At 44.3% G+C, this 22,236-nt stretch overlaps 1 protein-coding gene and 1 long non-coding RNA gene across 5 annotated transcripts in view; one reads left to right on the forward strand and one right to left on the reverse strand.

Annotated features, from left to right (window-relative positions):
• Window positions 1–3,058: 3,058 nt before the first annotated feature.
• Window positions 3,059–4,446, forward strand: LOC117188879. The gene is made up of 3 exons (XR_004472933.1): window positions 3,059–3,374; window positions 4,088–4,285; window positions 4,352–4,446. It is a non-coding gene; the product is annotated as an uncharacterized LOC117188879 (long non-coding RNA).
• Window positions 4,447–4,739: 293 nt separating this feature from the next.
• LOC108164002 (mucin-5AC) overlaps window positions 4,740–22,236 on the reverse strand; it is a 63,048-nt gene continuing 45,551 nt past the window's right edge. For 2 of the 4 annotated variants that reach the window (XM_033393403.1, XM_033393405.1), the window contains 5 exons: window positions 9,367–9,921; window positions 8,998–9,213; window positions 7,666–8,100; window positions 6,991–7,204; window positions 4,740–6,922 (listed from right to left, as the gene is read on the reverse strand). In XM_033393403.1, the coding sequence (XP_033249294.1) occupies window positions 6,465–6,922; window positions 6,991–7,204; window positions 7,666–8,100; window positions 8,998–9,213; window positions 9,367–9,921 (1,878 nt within the window). In that variant the 3' untranslated portion in view covers window positions 4,740–6,464. The remainder of the gene's footprint in view (window positions 6,923–6,990; window positions 7,205–7,665; window positions 8,101–8,997; window positions 9,214–9,366; window positions 9,922–22,236) is intronic. The other 2 variants (XM_033393404.1, XM_017299575.2) reach the window with 1 other exon arrangement.

Genomic DNA, 22,236 nt, shown 5'->3' on the forward strand with positions numbered 1-22,236 from the left:
GTTAAAGCACAGCGACCATTGCAATCATAACTAATCTTAAATAATTTTCATAAGTAAAGACTAATTATAATAAATCCTGGTGTCCTGGAATAAAGTATAACTACGGAAAACCCGGGGCCACATATACATATGCTGATGAAGTCAAACTAGGTTTTTCCTACAGATAACCTGAGTCCCGACGGCTTTGTCTTTGTACCTAATTTATGAATTAATTCCCATATATCCATATATCCACTTTTTCGAATAAAGTCAAAGGAAGTCCTGTGTCTGGTCGATATTATCGATTTCGTTCGAAAAATTTCTCATCTTTTCTCTGTTTATACTCTACATTAGATTTGAGGTGACAGTGTATGTGTGTAACAACCAGATGGAAACGTTTCCGACCCCATAAGATATATGTAAATATTCTTCATCAGCAGTCCATCTGTCTAAGAGAGCAACCAACTATAATGTGCGAACGCTTGAACTGCGCTTTCTTCTGGATGTTATACACATCCACATGCACCACAAAACTAATATAGTTGAACTTCCATAACTCGGACGACTGTGACATGAATTTTCTATATTTTCGAACTGAAAACTTCGTGGCAACTTCGTTTAGGGAACACATTACCTCCAAGTCTGTTAGTCGAAGTCATAAGTCAAACGATTTTTTGGATTAAAGAGGTTCTACTTATGGAAGTTCTACTGTACATCTATCCCTAAACTTTTCGAATTGCTGTCCATCCGAACTGTTATTGCACTGTTAATGACCACAGAATGGTGAAGATGTAGTTGTTATGTAGTATTACATACCAGTTAAAAGAAAAACATACAGTTTCAGAGTGGAAAGCGCCACTGTGAAAAATTCACTTCTACATGGAACTTAAATGTAACTTGGGACTCTACATTAACTAAAATGAGATCTACATCGCAATCTACATGCACATTTTCTATCGAAGAAAAAGACATCACCACTATATCGAACGATATATGTAGTTTTCAGAGGAAACAAGCAAGTTTTTTGAAGTTTAGCTCTCAAATCTTACTTACATGCATCATTTATTCAAATGAATTTCATTTAAATCCTTTTCGCTCATTCACTTTCAAACAATTTCTACCTGGCGTTCAAGTTTGGTGGGACTTGCTCTATTTGTTATGGGATTTGCTCTATATTTCGTGATGGGTATGTACTCTCTCCGTGGCGTGATTTTTCCTCACCCCAATGTCCCTTTTCAGCTCAACAATGTCCCAACATTCCATACTCCCTTACGGCGTGGGATGCGCAACATTCGGCATACCATAGGAAAAGGATATTATAGAATTGAGAAAATCTTTGTCATCTCAAGCTCCAATATGTGCAGAAACTAGTTAGTCTCTGTTTTAAAGCTGCTTAAACAATATTTTGGAGCTTATTGTCTTCTTACAAAGACCAAGAATGGGTATCGGAATCAGGATATACATATATGAATACGTCTAAAACATATCAATTTGAGAACATTAATTTATTAAATACGTTTTAAAACAGCTTTAAAATAGTCCAATTACAATAAATGGGAGTACTTGAAAGTAGCTAATCTTGTAGAAAATTTATTCATCAATGAGATAAAACTATGTGGGCAGGGCTGATCTAGGGTTAGGCAGGGTTCTATCTAGTTAATAATATTCGACGGAATATCAAAAACGAGGAATATGTGTACTTGAACTTGAATTCTTCACTATATTTACTGTATACTGTCACCTCATGGCCACCCCCCAAAAACCTGTGATGATCCTCAGCGACTGAGAGAGGTGTTCGATTGGAGCTGAGCTCCGCTCGTTCACTTGGGGGCGGTGACGATTGCGCCTTCCAGTTGGGAGCACTGCGACACCACAGTCCACGAGAGCTCGAGCTGATCTTTGTAGTCAAACCCAACGCCTAATGGCCGGATGTAACGGGGTTTGGATAGTGGTCGTGGGTAACGAGGCGGAGCTGACAGTAATACTATTGATTAGGTAAAAATTACACAAATTCCAGCAGCAGCAGCAGAATAATGGTGTGCTAATCTCGAACCCTATTGCTAACGCCGCGGCGTTGCCTTTTCAGTGCCGCGCTTTCTCATGTGCCACTTGATCTTTGGCGACACCTGCTTGACCTCTACCTGCGGATAGTTGCCCCCATCTATGCACCTACATGGGAGAGTTATGCAAATATGCCTTCAACTGGCAATACGGTTGGTTGGAAGCCACCGATTTCTTAGCTGGTGGGCTGCAAATTGGCCCGATTCCTGAGGGTTTCGTAGGTGTCCTCGCTGACATTGTTTGGCAGGATACGACACTGCCTACCTTATTGATATTTTCGTGTGCTTGGCCTTGTCCATCATAGCCAAGGTGTGCTATACTCAGATCTACCTCTCACTGGGATTAACGTCGCTAAGAAAATGGCACTGCTGGCACTGCCAAGTTCTACTTCATTGTATTTTAGATCTTCTAAACATTGTATGAAGACGTGCACCATATACAATTCTGTATACGAATCTTGTTCAAGTGGACAGCAAGGGTAGTCCGCTTAACAGTAATTCCCATTTTAAAAATATCTGATTTCCATGTTTCATATACATTTATATCTAATATATAAAATCTCGTGTCATACATTTTGTAGCTTACCTCCTACAATGGCTCGACCGATTTTCATGAAATTTTGTGTGCTGATCGGTGAGGTCTGCGCATCGGCCAACATCTATTTTTCATCACGATCAGAATAATCCTTCGGGTACCTCCCAAACACTTATGTACCCGAAGGAGTGGTCTGATTGATTAGTTTTAAGGCATCGTTGTGAATAAAGGTAGTGATATGGCTGTAGATAGAATTGAAAATTCTAAATCTGGAGCTGCAGCACCTGTAAAACCCAGAAAGTTTTTACTACGATTACAAAGGTAATCTCGCCATTCTGAGCTGATAGCATTTACTGTGACGTTATTAAAATAAAAAAAAGTTATAAGAAATATTAAATTGAATACATTTTTTTTCCAGTAGGCCGAAATATAAATTTGGTCCTGGGGTTTGAATATGAAATCATTATTCGTTTTATCTCGGAAGCGAAAACATTTAAAAATAAACAACTTATAATCGAAAGCACATAAAGTAATCCGAGAATTTAATATATTTAAGCTATGCCAATAAGAAGCAGAGGGGACAATTTGAGTCGTCAAACGATGAGCAAATGAGCGTGTGAGCATGACGCGATGTTGTGAATCACAATCGCAAGAGGACCGAGATGAACGAAATCAACAAAGGCAACTAGAACGGAGAGTAACGCGCAGATATGTGGTCGACAGACGTAGAGGAATTGAACAACAACGCAACAAACGTAGAAGATCCAGATTCGATGGTTAATTAATCTTATAATTGATAGGTAAATCGCCGCATACTTATAGTAGATATTTTTTTTATTGAACTGAACAAATTTTTCCTATAAATAATATACATGGCAAACGTTTGCCTGGTCACCTAGTATCGCTATGAATTTGTATTTAATTCAAATAAAAAAAAAACGAATACTACCTTAATATATGTCAGTTAAAACTCCAAACACGCGGGAGCAAAAACGAATCGCCTTCCTTGTGTCCTGCAACACATCCATATGGGTTAAATGGATAAAATCCAATATTTATGTCGGCACATTGGAAGTTAAAAGTGCGGAGTAGCTCGAAGCTATTCACCTTATTTAAACTTATGTCTGCTACAGATTGAGCAGAATATATCCATAATAATTTCTTTAAATTGTTGGCCTGATTAATGTTAAATATTGCGAACTCGTTTTGCCAAAGATGCTTAACATCTTTTGTATCATAAATATTTTGTAGTACACTGTAATGGAACTATGTCCCAAAGCATTGGGAAATTGTTGGCCACATACTGTAGCGGTCGCGAATTGCAAATAGACAGAACGACGACTTTTAAACTTTTATAAAGTCGCTGCCCAACGGAAAAAGGTCAATCTAGCTGTTAAAAACATAACGTTCTGTTTTTCCTATATGTCTTGTAAATTATAGATCTTTTGTTTTGTTCAATTGGCAACGAAATATAAAATACTTTTATTCGCAATTCGAAAATTGTATAATCTAGATAGGCCGCTTCACCACTGTGTGGCATATGGATCAGTGATCATCTGGATTTTGGGCTGCTTCCGAGTTCGAAGATTTGAAAAAGAGACGGTTTTCGGAGAGAGGGCATAAGAGAGCATCTCTCTCGAGCCTGTTGATTGGGACAAGATGAGGAAAAGAAAATGGAAAAAAGGACGGTTTTGCTGGAGGCTGCAAAAATGTAAACAAAATTTTTTGTAACTAAAGTATTACAGACTAGAAATTGAAGTTACATATTTATACACAGTGCCTTTCAAACGCCAGAAGACTCCTTTAAAGGCAGCCAGCGTCGTGGACGATCCTCGCCTTAAATCCGGCCTTATATCCTTAGGCCGGCCTTATAACCACGCGTCTTAGGAAGAATCTTGATTCCTCTCAGCTTCTCTTCTTGAGATCAATAATATTCAAAAAACTTCATACCCTTTTCAATGTCCCTTCAGAAGGCAAATAAAGTTGACCAGTAAGTGTAAAGTAAATTTGCTTAAGGTTACAATACTGTCACCATAACTGTATGATATTCTGGATACAACAAATACAATGGTTTTTAATGTACATATAATTCTCATAAATTCTTTATTAAATCGATTTTTAAAATGTTGTCTTGTTTCCACTCGTGATTCCTCTGTTCGGGCTGGTTTAATTAGTTTACTCTTCTCAGCGAATGCCGCTCATTGTTTTACGTTTAAGTACGCTTCATAAATATCCCGCGCCTTGATCGAATTCTTTGGATATTTATTTAGTTTGGTTTAGTCAATAATTATCTGTTGGTTAAATAATTGTAGCAATTTATTTATATTATTAAATTCTATAATCTGCCTTCCATAGCGACCTTCCATTGAGGGTTTCCGTTTCCTCACATTCCGATGTTCCACTGTGTTTTTGTGTTTTTGTGTGTGTGGTTTTTTTACATGCACATTTATAGTTGCAAAAAACATGAATGGCTATTTTTTATTTAATTACTTTATTTGGTATATATACTTCCATAATCGAATGTGAGTAAAAAGCAACAGCAAAACTCAAAAGGTAAAATTTCAAAATATATACACCTAATGGAAGGTAAACCAGTCGAACTGAGGGACATTATTAATCAAGAAACTGGAAACATAGCTAAACTTTAAATACACATTTACCAACTTCTATTCAATTGTTTCGAGTTCATTTTTTTACATTTTCTTTTTTCCCTTTTCATTTGTTTAATTTTTAGCTTATGCATTGTAATAATTTTTCAAAGTATCACCCTGTGTTTTCTCATAGTTTTTCGTATTTTTTTTTTTTTTGTTTTCCTTAAAATGTTTTTTGTATCCTTAAAATGTACAACAATACTTCAACTTATTAATTATTTTGTTTCATTTTTAACAAATCGCGCTCATCGAAAATGGGCCCGGAAATCGCGGCTCCCCACCGGGAAGAGTCCGAAAAATATTCAAAACTCAAAAGTTTAAACAAAATCAATGCGAGTGTTTGTGTGTGGCTATTGTAGTTTTACTTTTAGTAGACACTGTAGTACGTTGAACTGTTGCTTGGATTTATTTTACTAGAGCTGCCCAGCTAGCTGATATGCCTCTTATATGCATGTATCTCGCTGGTAGTGGATCATCTACGTATGGTAACAGTTACCGAAAACCGTAATCCGTTTCTCGAAGCTTAGGTCGATATCGAAATAAAAAATGGACGACTAAATAACAATAATAAATCTGCCCTAGGTCTGGTCTTAAATATGGCTGTCAAAAAACCTTTACTGAGAGTAAAAAGAAAAACGCTTGGAAGTTATAATATTGTAATCGATTCTTAAGTGTCTAAAGCAAATGTAAGTATATTCACCATGAAATAATATATCTGTTTTGCCGGTCAAATTTATTCGGGAGTATCGAATGGAATAGTAAATGGAGCTATTTCATGCTATTTAAGTCGATCGCCCAGCCTAGGATTGAACAGTTCTGAAATACATATTCCAAGATGGGAGCTTCGTATAAGACGCAATCAGATGGCTGGAGCAGCTCTGCTATTTTTACTGTTGTGATATTTTCAATATTTGTTTTGGTTTTTGTTTATCGTTTAATTCTATTTTAATATTCTGTACGTAGTTGGAGGAAAAAACACTTAAAATGTTTTGTTTAAACGAACTTCCTTTGGCTATTTCCTGCTCTCCTGTTCTCCTGATCCTCTTCCTTCTACTCCTGTGTTGCTCCTTCGTTTTGCTCTATGCTTTGACTATTTCGTGTAGTTTGGCGCGAGAGTGTGTGGGGTGAGTGGGTCAGTTTTTTGTGTAATTGAATTTAAATTTAATTTTAAATAGGAACAACCCGTGCGCGCCTGGCATCGCTTGGGTCCTGGAAATTTGAGTGCGCCCCCGGCCACGCCTACTGCTGTTGGACCAGCAGCTGCTCCACCTGGTCGGCGGTGCGCAGGAGAAAGGCCGCGCTCTCACGGTATGCGGATATCACCTGGCGGGCCGCGGACACCTCGTTGGGACTCAGCTTGTGCGGAAGAATAGGCGGCGCTCGGGAGGATTGCCCATCGAGACCGCCCCCGGAGCTGGCCAGGAGCTGTTGCTGCTGCTGCTGTTGTTGCTGCTGCTGCTGTTGTTGTTGCTGTTGCTGCTGCTGCTGTTGTTGCTGTTGGAGCTGCTGCAGCTGCTGGGTTGCGGTCACCAGAGCGCTATTGGTGTTGGCGTTGCTTAGGGTGGCCAGGTTGGCGGCACTCAGCTGGGAGTTGATGGCGCCGCCCACGGAGATATTTCCGTTGTTGCTGCTGAGAAGGTTGCCGCTGACACCGGAGCCCAGGGAGGTCGGTTTCATCGAGAGATCGGTGGGCGTCACTGCAACGGAATGGACGAAATGAAACTCTGGTTTGATTCCTTCAATTTACTCAATCATTACTACTCACCATTACCCAGGGAAGCCACCCCGGGAAAGTAGCCGGGGTAGCTGGTGGGCGGGAGGCCAGCCCCATTCGAGGCCACAGCCCCATTGGCCAGTGTCAGGCCGGTCACGCTTGCCCCGCCGCTCACGCTGGCATTCGAGCTGAGGGCCAATGGAGAGCTGCGCGCTGAACAGTTACTCTGCATCAGCGGCTGTCCATGAATGTGATGGTGCTGGCTCTGAAATGATGTATTCTGATATAAGTAATTTGTATAAGTCATGTATAAGGCAATACAACTAGCCGCTATCAAGAATTGATTGCTATTCCAACTTAAAATACTTTCATGTTCATTTACAGCCAACCAAATTTCACGAATTGCCAGGAACCTTCGAAATTATTTACATCTAAACTTACAATAATGGAACGGGATAAAACGGAATGTGATATACCCTACATAGAGGCTACGTCAAACGTACGTGGCATCATCAAGATTTTCTTGACGATTTAGACGTTTTTTTAAGATTTTATATTTACTAATGGCCAGAGGCTGGTAGATCACGGCTTTCGGCCAAGATACAATATGCGAGGATCTATGCATGGATCTATGCGCTTCTGCGGCTTAACCTGACTGGCTATTGCTTAAAAATGATATTTTTTACTATATACCTAACTGGGGAAAAGTGTTGGAAAACAGCTTACCTCCGCTCCACTGGTACTGCCGCCTCCCGCACTCCCACCCACATTGCTTGCCCCCCCGAAGGGCAGCGCCTCCGCATGCTCCGAGTTCGGTGTGGAGCGGGCAAAGCCCACGGCGCTGACAAAGGGCAGAGCAGCGGCCGCCACATTTGTGAGGCCGGTGGCATCCGCGACTCCTGCTCCTCCGCAGGTGACGGTGGCATTGCCCGCGGACGTGGTGCTCGTTCCGCCGGCACCAGAGCTGGTAGCAGCCACAACGGCAGCAGCCGCAGCTGCCGCAGCCGCTGCCGCAACGGCGCTACCCGGAGCCGGCACCGCGTGGGTGATGGGCTCCAGGCCGATGCGCATCCTCTTGGCATTCATCGATTCGTTCTCGCAGGCAATGGCCAGGATTTGTTCCGCCTGCACGGACGTGAGATGTGCAGGGGTTGGTCTGGTCTGTAACAAAAACAGTGCAAAAGGGTTACGTTCGGTGACTTTTTGAGCAGCTTTCATTATCTATCAGTAGCCTATTTGAAACAATATCAGTAGAAATTCTTTGGAAAAGAGTTCTGGGTATTTCGTACTCAAAACTGTATCAATTCGAAATTTTGAATTCAAGATGAGTAAATCAACCCATTATATTTTTAATCAGCTACCATATAAATCTCAAAAATTACCATACATTCGGTCATGCTCCGGTTTTCGCAAATGTTTGCTATCGATAGTGTTCCCAAACTGTTTGGATTTTACTTGAAAAAAAGCTGTTTTTTTTTTAGGTTTAAAATATCTTATCGCATTACATGAAACCAAAAGAAATAAAAAACTCGACAATTAGGGAACAACGTCGGTAGCCCATGCCATCTATTGATATCGATATTTTATCTGTCAACGGTAATTCGCAATTGTATGTAGTATTGGTTTATTTTGGGTGAAGTTAAATTTGAGATGTGATTAGAAATAAATTTATTAAGTATGTTGAATATATATGATGAATATATGCTGATTTACGTAAATAAGTGTACAGTTATAAAAATATGATTCTATCCTTTTCGCGCTCATACAAATTTGTACTTATGTTGTGTGCTATGTGCAATTCATTCTTGAAATCGTTTGCAAGCTCAACCAACCGTATATTAATCGTAAGAATCTTGCGATTTGGCAGTCAATTCGCGAATGTTTGCTATTTGCGATAACCGGAGCATGGCTGATTTCACATGTCCTATTGTCTCCGGGATCCTCTCCGTGAACAAACAGACGGACGGGAGTACAGATTGAGAACAATCGATCAGTAAAGTGGTTTGCATAATTTTAGAGGAAAATCTGATACCCTGCGATTTCCGGGTATAAACTTACTTCGATTAAGCTTACCGTATTCTCCCATCCGTCACGGGTCTTCTTATTGCGTCTGCACGACTTGAGATAGGTGCGGATGCGTTTGCGGGAGCGGTCGCTGAACTCGGGGAACTGTCGAGCACACGAATCGATGATGGCTTGGATCTTCTCCTTTGGCTGCTTCGAGATGGGGATGATGCGGTCCAGGTTCTCATCCACAAAGAGCCGCACAAACATCTGAAAGCAACAAAGAGACGTTCCAGAAAATCTATATCGTTCTCGGTGACCAGTTCTCTGGCGACTTCTTGGCAACGCTTTGCTTTACATTCGCTGCTCACGCGGAGAGAAAGAGAAAAGTCTCTCTTTCGCTCTAGCTCTCGCTTTACTCACATTGAAGGCCTTGAGGCGCTCGGGATCGTGTGTGGTGGCCAGCTTCTCGTCCAGCTTGTCATCGGAGTCGTCTTCGGAAACCTCATCCTCCTCCTTCTGCCCGGAGGAGTTTGTCTCATCCTGCGTCTCCATGGGCGAGTGTGTGTCCTGTCGGGGCACTGGGGACAGCGAGCTGTCCATCTTGGCACTGGCCGCCGCAGCTGCAGCCGCATTCTGGGCGAGCGCGTTCTGGTACTGGGCCCACAGCCCACCCACAACACTGAGGTCTGGCCCTTCGGTCCCGTTGCGCACCGCCGTCGAGTTCTGGTAGTTCCAGGCCAGGAGCATCAGCTTCAGCTTGTCTGCGTCCTTCATTAGGCCCGCATAGGCCTCCGACTCGCTGCCGCCTCCTCCGCCCAGGCCGCTGACGACTTCGCCCAGGATCCCGCCGGTGCCAAGGAGGCCTCCACCGCCACCTGCTCCTCCTCCAGCGAGACCTGCGCCGACGCCGCCGCCCACACCGACCACCGTGCTGGTTGTGTCGGTGTTCGTGGCCGGTGTTGCTGGTATGGTTTCCTGTGGGAACGAAAAGATGGGAAGAGAAAGATGAGTGGAAGTTCGTTTTTTGGGGAACTTTCGAGAGACCGCACAAAGTTTTGGGACTGCGTTCGATATGCCAAATCCCAATGATTAGACGAAGAACCAGTTTGAAGTTCGTTAGACCATTCAAAAGAATGCGGAAAAAGAAGAAACGTCAAAGAAAGCTTTCGGAGTCGGGCAACCCAACCAAAACCCAGGCCCAGACCCAGACCCAGACCCAGACCAAGACCAAGACCAAGACCAAGACCCAATCCAACCCAGCATTGAGGGAAAGTTTTCTGGACTTTCATCTTCAGGCAGGGGGCCAGTTGTTTTCTGTCTCCCTTCTTTTTTCCTTTGCTGTCCAATCTTGGGGTTGCCTTTTTTCACTGCCTGACTTTTGTGTACTGTAAATTAGTCGAGGGGTGGGGCAAGATCTGGCAAGGTCCGGCAAGGGGCTGCTGCTGCTGGGCGGTGTCCCTGCCATTTGCGGCTAACTTGGCTCTAATGAAACATTTCTCTAGCTGGCCCAAGACGTTGGTCGTCCGGCACAGGCAAAGCCCAGGTTTTTTTCCCGCACACTCTTTTGGCTTGTGGTTGAAGGACACTGGTTAGGTGGGTTGGCTGAGGGAGGGGGGCTCGGACTACTATCGCAAATGAAGCTGCGTTCCGTGCGGATGGCCGTCGAGATTGAGGCAGCTTTCTTTTTCCCTCAAATGTACAATGGTCTGGGACAGGAAGGAAAAGCATAGCATCGGCACCAGCTCTTAATTAACATTAATTTGCAGAATCTCTGGGGGCCGTATGGAAGGTCAGCTCGAGGGAATGATTTGTGGTGGGTTTCCGAGGAAGGAAAGGGTTTGGGGTAGACATCCACAACCTTTCTTCGACAAATGTACTCTCTCGGAGTTGAGTTCCAGTTTATTTATAAGTTAATTTTCATATGACAACTTTCCGAGGTCGCTCGCATCAGGCCTCATAAAATTTCATTGCACTTTTGAACTTCTTTGGGAGCGGGCCTGGACCCGAATTTGAGCAAATATTTTTGAGTCTGCTGCCAGGGTTCCCTCCTCACTCGGAGAGTGAATCAAATATTTGTTCTATTTCTCGTACACACACACACCTATATATTATGCTGTTCAATAGGCACACACATACAGCCACACTCAGAGAAAGACAGAGAGAGAGAGAGAGCACTTGTCGTAACACATCATGTGCAATTTCTTTTAATTTCTTCAGCACGATTGCGTAGTTGGGTTTCGAATTTGAATTCTCATTAGACTAAGTTGTCAGGCCACAGCTCGAGCCCGAGACTCGGGGCTGGAGACTCGAGAGTCGAGACTCGAGACTGACAGTTGCCACCCGCCCATACCCTTTCTGGGCCTGTCTCAAGCATCCACCTCCCCCGAAAACCAATGTCGTAACCACAAAAACTTTGGAGCTACCCCAAACCCCTGCACATAGCCAAGCCAAGGACTGCTTGATATTGGGGAGAGAGTGGGAGCGAGACAAAAACTAATGCATATGTTTAGGCATTTTAATTTATATACGACAACCACACACACACACGCACACACGCACACACATGGCACACACAGAAAGCGAACTTCTAAGAAAGCTCACACATACTAGCCCCACCTGCCTTCCCCTTCCCCAATCCTCAACCCCAAGACAGCCCCAATCCGAGACCTTAAGCCCCCGCAACCTTCCTCCTACCCCGTTGATAAAAGCAACTTCCATTTCATTTAAACTACAATTTCCTTGACAGGGAACAGAGGCAGCACCATGGCAAAGGATGTTGCTTGGCTGAGACTTGGGACTCTACTCTGGGCTTGGGATGGGAATGGGTATGGGGGCTGCTAGAGTCGGGGTCTGGGGTCTGGGATCTGGGGTCTGGCAACGGCAACCCTTTCACGCACTTATGAGTTAAACGCAAATTTTCTTAGCTGCCTTTTAGGCGCAGCTTTTGTGGAGGGGATGGAGATGCAGCCTCGTCTGGAGAAATATGTCATCGGCAGTTGGCAGAAGCAGAAGCAGAGGCACTAGCTCAGGCACAAGCACAAGCCCAGGCGGAAAGGAGACAGAGAAGGACGATTCCTGGCTCGGTGGTAATTCATTATGCGTGTGCTTAGAGGCTGTTGGCATTGTAGTGGTGTGCCCCAGACGCCGTCGAAGTCAGAGTCGAGTCTGCTTTTAGGCGCAGTCACCGGCAGGGGCAGGGGCAGGAGCAGGGGCAGGCACATGTTCATCCTCCATCCCATCACCTCACAGTTTGTTAGTTTTGGGTTGCCTTTTGCATTGAACTCCATTCTCCTTCTCCCGATCCTGCTCCTGCTCCTGTCCTGATGCCAAAGCCTTTACTTGTAAGATGCCACAAGCCCGCATATTTCTGACATTCAGAGAGACTCCCCACCTACACCACACTCCCTCACGGCCCTCCTCTCTCTAATACTTTCAGGCCCACTGCCGCAAAAGGGTTACAAATTTGTGTGAGACTTCAAAAGCAACTTTCCCCATTTCGGAGACGAGACGAAACGAGTCGAGTCGAGAAAATGTTGTGGCAAATGGAAATAAATGCTAGAGTTTATAGCCCCATGCATTCGGGTGGGTGTGAGAGCTGCTCTGCCTTGCAGGTGTTACTCATACGCCTTGTGGGCTGCTCTGCTGTCAGCCTCAGAACAAATTATTCGCAAAGCAAGGACCTTCCCCCGATGGCAGCTGCGGGCAAAGTCAAGGTTGCCCTGGATGAGCCCCGAGCTTAACTCATGCAAAAGGAGCTGAGACGATACTAGCAGCGGGAGCGGGAGTGAAGCTCGAGAGCAACACACATCCCCAGACCCCATGTTAAGTCCGAAAGACTCCCGACGGAGTAGTTCCGGTTGCGTCTCAGCTTTGGACTCACAAAAATATCTTTGTCCACTGGACTCCGTCCAGTAACTGTCTCCCTCCATTTCCATTTCCATCTCCACCTTTGCCTTGTATCGTTTTAATTAATGGAAAATTTGTACGTTTTCCTCTTATTCATGTGGTTGTCTTTTCAATAGCCAATGCTGACTGCCACTACCACTGGCCAAGGGGCTTGGCTAAAAGAAACTGAAAGACGCCACCACAGGAGCTGAGGAGTTGTCTTGAGCTGCTACAAACTGCCATTTCGTTTTCTCCGTTTGATTAGAAAGTTGACTGGGGAGTTGTGACCGTAGATTGTGGATTGCAGGTAAATTGCGATAGGAGAAAGAGACACTGCAAGGACAGACGGAGGAGAGTAGGATAGCCCTGGGGTAATCTTAAGTCTAGCACCTGGGCACTGGCAGAGCACTGTCCCACACATTACGTCGAATTTCCACTAGCATTCCAGTGGAATCCAGACACTTTCCTCTACCACAGAAAAGGGACATTTCCAATGCATTTTCCACTGGCATCATCCCTCGCATGAACTAAATGCATGCACAACTATAGAATATATAGAAAAACAGCCCCTAAAAAAATTACATTCACGCTGCACCGCGCTGGTCAAAGCAATTACAAAAAGAGAACGGGACGTTGGATTTTTTGGGTGGCGTTGCAGCCTTTCCCATACACTGCGTCTGGGTGGGGGACATGTTCCAGTGGAAAAAATAAATTGAAGCATAGAAAAAATCTGTAGAATCGGTTTGGGTATTGGTTAAGGTATGGGTTGGACCCGACGGGGTAGTGTCAAATTAGTTACCAGTCACGGCTTTAGCCTGGGGACAGGGGGGCAGTGGTGTGCTCGGGTGGCATAGCTTTCAGCAAATAAGAGCGTATATATGAAATATTGAAAGGGATATACATAGGTGATATTTGTGCCTGGTATCTATTTACATAGGATTTGTATATGACTCTGGTACTTGTGGGGAGTGCGTGGGGCATGATATATATTTGTTCGGCGCTCGAAAAAGGTTCACCAAAGGGCGTGTGATGAATCAGGTAATAACAGGCTTAGTGCGATGGTCCAAAATGGGGATTATGGCTAGGTAAGCTGTGCATAGATTTATAGATCCCATCCCTGATGGTTATCACTATTGTCATTCAACTGATGAGAACCATAAGTACGGCAAGAGCTGGGAAATGGTTGCGTTAGTATTACCCCAATGGAGCTTTTTTCACCTAAATCCAAATCCTTGATCCTTGCCGATATCTTCCCCGGTGATCATCTTTTTTTTATTTTCCCAGTAAATGTGGCACTCCATTGTTCTTTAACCATCTGCATATTTTCCACCTAAATGTCAGCCATCGTCAGTTTGTGCTGTAGCTGCAGCTGAAGCCGCCGCTGGCCATGGCAACTGGCAACAGTCATACGCCCCGTGTGCGCCATTATAAAATTTTAGCGTTTCCGCTGAAATTTCTATTTTATTTTTTGCACCATACGCACAGTAGCGAGGGGTGTGGAGGGTAGCGCGGGCGGCCAGTCGAAACATTGCTGTTGTTGCCGATGCTTGTTGCAACTAAAAAGCGAATGCGTACGTAGGTGCAGGTGCAGGTGCAGCTACAGGGTAAGGGATGTTGGGAATGAGGAGTGGGGAGTGGACTGTACTTATTTTTATGCTTTGCCTTTTGCGCGAGAAATGAACAAAAGTGCAACAACAATTGGCAACAAAAAATGCAGAACAGGGCAAGGAGAAATGCTATGTTTGAGAAGGAATTCTCTGGCATGCCCTTTAAAATTGAAAAAAATATATTAATGGGTGCCATTCGTTGCAGGCAATATGAATTTAAATGATTCCTCCGGTGAGCATACAGCATAAGCAATGGGAATCCTGATGACACAATTATTCGTTCTCGAAAATATAGGAAACATTTAAGCATATCCTTCTTCAGAGATACCCTTTAAAAGGGTATCATCAACTGCATTTTGCAGCCAACAACAAACGGAACATGAAATGGCATTAAGGCTTAGGGAACGGCTCTATGTGAATGTTGGTGGGCGTGTGGAAGTGGGAGTGGGTGTGTTCATGGGGAAGTGAAGCTGTGCGCTACATCCAAGCACAGCCCTTAGTATGGCCGCTCTTCCGCCCTTCGTAATTGATAGCATTGATGATGTTTTGGTTTTCCATTTGCCACCCGACGGTAGGCAGCATTATTTAATGAAAATAAAAAAGGAAAAATCACTCCCTCTCTCACTCCGCACTTGATTCTCTTTTTTTTTTGAGGAACGGCACCCTGCCTACACCCACTGCTGGCCACAAAACGGGTCAAAGTTACTCACATCGCGCACACACACACAGGCTCAGACCGTGCGACCGATTTTGGGTGGGAGGGGAGCGTATAATCGTTTCGCCTGTTACATACATTTCGATGCCACTGTAACTAACGGTACATGCCACTCAATCGCACAAAAACAACACGCCGTCAGACATGCGGAGCGGAGCGGGGAAGCGTTAGCGGTTTGCTTTTTATGCAGCACGCGAATATTATTTTCCGAGCGCCATAAAGTATGCAACATTTTGTTGACCACCGCGAAGCTAGTCGCTGAAAGGACCGCTACCGCTCCTTGTCTGGACTGATTAGTTTATGATGTGGCAAGAACGAGGCGAATAAATATGACTGTTTTATCCTTTTTTCCGTTGTTTCCATGGGTGGAAGTTAGGTCTGGCGGGAATTTTGTTAAGTAGCTAACAAAATGAGAAAGTGAAACGAAGCTTAGGAATATGATAGGCTAATGTTTAAGTCATGCTATTTCCATTTGATGACTCTATCTTGAGTCTGACTGGTAGCAGATTAAATAAATATCCTGCTGTGAATTGAATATTTATCTTTTCTGTATCCAAAAAAACTATGCTCCTTGTTATTAATTTACTCCCCTATTTTTAGGTTTTATTTTCTCCTTCCCTGGGGAAAACTTTTTTATTGTTCGATCATAAAGTCAAATTTCTCGCAATGAAAGACCCAAAAGGACCGCTGCTCCACACTGTCCTTTGTCGCGGCTCATTTGTAATTTATCCTCTTGGCCGTGCCCCTGCCCGTGTCCGTGCCCCCTATATGACTCTCCCCGCATCACGTTCTGAAATTGAAACATAATATTGTCAGACATTGATGCCCGTTTCCTTCAGCAACCGCAACCACATATGCGCCTCTCTCGCTCTTTTTCTGTCTCTCTTCCGCACTTATGGTCTGTCTCTCTCTTTCGCCACTTAACCACATCGCCTGACCCCCATGCTCTCCCATGCCCTGAATTGCCAACACCTCGGCGGCATGCCCCATACTCCACAATCTGGCACAGAGGTGCGTAAATAAAATAAAAAGAGGACGCCTACAAGTATGTAAAGAATACCCCGCATATGCTCGGGGATGCCCCATATGGACCAGTAAACGAACAACAGCGGCTAGAAGGGGCAGGTCGGTGGGGAAGTCTTCATCTGGCTCTGCAGCGATTTTTAACGCTTTTTGCACTTGCCATTTGTTCAACGGCCTTCCCAACTTTTTCCCTTATTTTTTGTATTTCCTATTTACAACAAACACCTAGGTGGATGGGGACTGGAGCTGGGGTTGGAGCTCTGTATGGGCCAGGGGCAGGGGCAGGGGCAGAACCGTGCTGATCAACGATTGCAGGATGCGTGCCCGATGCGAGAGTAAAAAAGAGAAAAACACAGACACAAATGGCAATTGGTGCGCACATATTTTTAAAGGCGGAGCTTTTTTGGTCCTTTTTTCGCGCTCTGCTCCGGACACGCGGCACGCACCGTGCAACACGGCGCTCGGCTGGCTCGGCTCGGCTCTCACTGGACAGCGGCAGCAGCAGCGCCACTCCATGTCCGTGTCCGTGTGTAAAAATATTACGCATACGAAAATATACATATAAAGGAGAAAAAAGAACGTGGCCCGACAAAGAGCGAGGCAGCGAATGCAGCGAGCGAGGGGCATTATTATCAATGAGGCGGCCGTGCCACCAATTCAACCTCTTCCCCCAAAGTAGGCGTAGTTGCAACAACAATCTGACGGTGGCATGGGTAGGGGTTGGGGTAGGGGTATGGGTTGAAAAAATGCAGGCTGGAATGCGCATACAAGGAAATCTACTTACTCATCAGCCTGAATCCCGACCACGCCAGACATCACAATTAATGCCGCACGGCCCACACGAAAACGCACGCACGCTGCATGGTGGTGTTGCGTAGGAGCAACGGGCTGTTGCCCAGTTAATGCCACCCACTCGGCCACCCAGCCACCCCACTTACTACTATTATACTACTCGTACCGTCATACCGCCCCGCCCTCGCAATAATTTCTACACCCCTTTTTGGACAGCAAACAAAAATTGCATTTTATTTTTGGTTTTTGCCGCCGCCCACCGAACACATTTCCGTGCGTCCGCGCTCTTTTTTTTTTGCAACCCCTACAAATCACTCTTTCACCCTCTGTATCCCTCTCCTTTTTTTCTCCCTCTTCCCAGCCTCTGTGCCACACACATGATGTGCCCCGTTAGTCAATGCATTAGCTGAACAAGCCAAGCCGTCTGCCCCTCGGTGGGGCAGGACAATGGATGGATGAATAGGGAAAGGGCAGCGTGAAATCGCCTGAAAGTAGGCAAATGTTTCCCCCCTGTAAATAGGCTGCATTGGTTTTTGTTTTTTGGCTGTAATCAGGGCGATAATGGAAGTTTTCTGCACCGATTGATGGAGTCCGAATTGTCGAACTCATTATTTACAAATTATTTGAAAAACATGGGATTTTCAGAAGAAACAAGGATTACAATAAGAATAAAATGTGCCTTTAGTTTAAACCGTCTACAAGTTAAAAACCCGAATTTTTTATGCCAATTATAAATTAGCAATTAGAAAAAAAACATGGTATTCCCAATTAACGTTAAATAATCGAAGTTATTTGGATTCAAAATATAAAATATATATAAAAATAGTTGGAGTTTTTGGGGATAAGTGATTGGTACTGTATTAAGGATTGGACTAGCTGTGAGCTACATATATGTATGTTTCTACTAAAAATTGATGATACTTCATTGGATTCAATAAATTTTTCATTTTCGGCTGAAGATATCGTCAATAATTGGTATACGATACCCTAACAGTCCACATTATCACTAAAAACGCTTACGGTGCCTTTTGCCACTCGAACAGCTTTGTTCTGTTGGGTCTATGAAAAGTACATTAACTGCAGCTTATTGTTTGCTGAGCTACTTTGAAGCCCCTTGTGCCTCGCCTTGCGCCGCCTCGCCTGTGTGGGCGCACCCTGTTGCATGCCTCATCTGCCAAACCAGTTGGCATTCTTTGAGGCCTAGAACTATGCCGGCACAAGTTGCTGCCTCACGCAAGGAGCCGAGAGCCGAGAGCCGAGAGCGCAAGTTCCGATGCTTATTTGCGTTTTGGATTTGCATATGAATTCTCATCATGAAGTTGATGAAGATGGCATCGGCGATGATGATGATGATGTCGAGGATGAGAACGATGGCGATGAGCAGGATGCTGCTGACGACAGCACGGTGGCACTGCATTTAACTGAAATCTATGGCAGAACCTGAGCTCCCTCGTAGTTCCTCCACGCACGCACATTACGCATACGCCGTGTGTGTTGGCCAAGAGCATCGTTTTGGGCATACGAGATGCCGGGACTTTGCCACTTCAGGTGTGAGGGAAAGCCAAGCGGCAGTCAAGGAATGAGTCACTGCACACGGAGTGGGAGTCGAGGGAGCGGCATCCGATCGACTGCCCCTAAGTCTTGTGCGAGGGTTGGCTCAAGACAAATCCACGGCAGTGTGTGTGTGACCCATTTTGCGCTTATTAGTGTAATGGAGAGGGAGGTCGTAGACATTCCTAATATTAGCTAGGGTTCATGAAGTTAGTTCTTAAAGATCATGGTGATTAGAGCGAGTGTTGAAGCTTTAATTCATAGACAATTTGTATTGACAATCTTTTTTTTTGCATAGGCAAACTATGCTGGGAAAATTGATTGAAATAGAATTTTTGGCTTCGATTTTATTCCAGAATATCATCAAAATAGTTCGGATAGTCGGTAGGACTAGTCGGGTCGGTTCGTTTTATATTAATGCAGGTTCTGATTTTTCTATGCTGCACTCTCTCTTCTCTCCCAGAATCCTGGCTTTTTTTTGATTATTTACGTGCACCTGGCTATACGTTTGTGAGTGTGTATATATTTTATAAAAAATTATTTGAATATGCAAATGCCAGAAAAAGAATCGCCTGGCCAGGCATTTAATATTTTTTTCCCCCACTGAGCATTTTACCTTTTTAATTCATTTTGATTTCATTCTCGTGCGGAATCCTTTTCCGCTGCGTGGCGTGGCTGGGATAAAAAATAATGTGCACGCTGTACAGGGACTTATGTAACCGACTGTACGCGTACAATGGAATAGAAGCAGAAGGGAGCTCTGTGCAGCACCATTAAATATTGAACGCATGAAATATGCATTAAAACAAACTAAAAACGTTGCTGCGCTGCCAAAGAATCATAACAAATACAAATGCCAAATTAAACAAAATTCCAAATAAACAAAGAGTTCAAATAAAATATTATATACACAAATATGTGTGTGGATAAATGTATAAAAAATATCCGCTGCTGCCGGACTGGACGCTGATTGATGCGGTTCGCTGTCTTTGACAGTACCAGGCATGACATGCATGTAGCAATAAATGTATTTATAAAAACTAAAGAATAAAACGCGACGCCCATATAATGCCAGAAAAAACACGTGGCAGATTGAAAAAAATAATATGCTGCGAAAACAAATATCGTTTGTACGAATGTATGAAATTTTGAGTTCATGAATTGAAAGATTTTAATATTAAAGCGAACTATATTTGAAAAATAAAGTCCTTAACTAAACAAGGGATGTCAACAAATGAAAGTTCAAAGAAAGTAGGGTTTCAATGTCATATATCGCCAAGAAATCTTTAAAATTGGGAAAATTGTCAAGTACTCTGCCCATACTTTAAATTGGAAAACTAGTTAAATATTCTGCCCATACTTTACAACTCAGTTGGAAATTATAGGCATTTGTACTCGGGAGATTCCATTGAGAGCTCAGTCAGTGGGAGACAAACAGATGTTTATGAGGTTGAAAATGCTGAGTTTTTTTACACAGAAACCTTTTTGGAGAATTAATATAACTACTTGCTAAATATAAGCTATACATTCGTATACATATTATAAAACGTAACCTGTATTTGTAAAGTTGTATGTTTTTTTCCACCTTCGATAACCTTTACGTAGATTTTCTGTCTGGGGAATAGAGCCCCCAGCAGCATTCTCCTATTAAAAGAAAACCTTGTTAGGGAAACCTATTAAAGCGCTGAGCAGAGTCGCAACTCGTCTCTCCTGCCGTCTTTCCCAGCCCATCCGGTGTCCCCGGCAGTGCCAAGCAATGTGAGAAATCAAATTCAACTTCTACTGGCAGTCAGCCATCACGATTCTCATTGCAATCGGTGGGGAGAGGAGTTCTCGAAGTAGAGTTACCCCATCGTGCCCTCATCTCAGGCATTGCCTTCAATCGAAACAAATCATAATCAAATCGAATTTCAGTTGATTTTCACTCGCAAAGACAGTCATAGTGGCTCAGTGGCCTTCTCCATCCTCCCCAAAAACTAGGGTATGAGAGCCGGGACGGGACAGGACTCATTTCCCGGAAAACTTAGTGGGATGGGATTGGATAGTGGGGGGAAGCAGTAAAAGGAAAGCGCAAACAAAAAGAAGAAAGGAAAAATCGCACATAAAATTGATGATAAACCGTTCCAAATAATATTTTCTTCTTTGACGCTTTGGGCCAAGCATCCAAGGAGGTGGTGTCTGGGAAGGCGGAAGGTGGAAGGTGGAAGAGGGTTCTCTTCTCAGACACCGAAGCAAATGCTGCGTGGCATTCCAAACTCCAAGGCCCCAGATTTTGGCAGAGGAAATGCTCCGAAGTCTGAAGGCAGAATGATGAATTATTTGCTGCCTCTTACGTTAGGCGTCAAAGTTTCGGTGGATGCGGGGCACGGATCGTATTTTGGCATGAGGGGGGGATGGGGAGGGGGATGGCTTTTCAAATGGGGCCTCCGGAAACATAAAAATGAACGCGGAGCCCAAGCAAACGCTTCACGAAGGTGGAACCAATGGACCCATCCTGCCCTCGCCCCCAGCCACCCACTCGCAAATGCTTTTGACACAATTTGGGCCACTGTCTGAATGTGGGCGGACCTGGGCGAGGCTGTGGGATAGAATAGACGGCTGGAAGATGGGGGCCGGGGAAGCGGCAGAGGCAGGTGCCGGGGCCGGGGCCGGGGCAACTGGATTGGGTTTGGTGGTGTCTGCTGCTTGAATGATTTTTAAACGAGGCAAGAAATCCCAAAAGATGCGGCAAACGTTTTGTTGGCAGGAGTTCACGTGGGTTTTCAGTCCCCTCCCTCTCTTTTGGCTCTTATTTTTCCTTTTTTTCGTTTGTCTGGTGATATTTTTCGTAAAAACGGGCGTCCTTTACGGCCAGTTCCCAAACCCCGTCCTTCTTTTCCTCTGTCACCCCCTAGGCAGCAGATAATACAACAAATATTCTGGCTGTAGCCAGCGAAATAAAAAAGTTTTTTTATTTTTTTGGCTCCCACCATCGATAGAAAGGAGGGCAGAAGCTGCAAAAGGGTTCCGTTCCGGGGTTCGGGGCCTGGGTGCTAGGTCTGAGACTTAATTTGAAAGAGAGTTTTGGGTTAGCTGCCCCTTCAGGGTGCAGAGAGCTAGATAGCAGCGAGTATCCGGAAGGGGTTAGGTTACTTTCCAAATGAGAATTCATTTAGTAGAAAGGTTTACACACGAACATTTGCTCGTCGAAAATGAAAGCATTTATCCATTCAAAATCCTTTGAAGAGAGTAGAAAGTTATAGTTGTTTTGGTGTTTCGTCTAAACGGAAGCCAAGTCGGATTTCTTAGCTTTATTCTGGCATTCAATCAAGGCCTTTTCCCAATACTGATGATGTTCATGCCGTTCTTTAGTCTCTCTATATTTTGGTGGTTAAAAGACTAGCTCGAAGAGCATCTCCGCAGTGCCGCCTGTCTGCGAGAAATAACCCAAACTCCTCGTCGGGGCTGTAGTCGATGGTCGGCGCCATCATAATCAGCAACGCCTTGTAGCCAAGGCAGGAAGCAAAGCTTCCTTTTTTCCAGTCTCCACTACACTCTACTCTTCTCCTCAACGAAGAGGTTCCTTCCACACGCGCTGCATCCCCGAAGCGCACTTGAGTTGTGCCCCAGCGCCTGAAAGTTGGCAACACGAAATTTCCACCAGCGGCGGCTTTGGCGGTTTTACAACCTTCGCGTGTCCTCCATCTCCTTGCCGGTCCCATCCCCACCCCCATGCCC

This window comes from Drosophila miranda, chromosome 4 (genome assembly GCF_003369915.1).
Source record: "Drosophila miranda strain MSH22 chromosome 4, D.miranda_PacBio2.1, whole genome shotgun sequence".
NCBI classification, from domain to species: Eukaryota; Metazoa; Arthropoda; class Insecta; order Diptera; family Drosophilidae; genus Drosophila; species Drosophila miranda.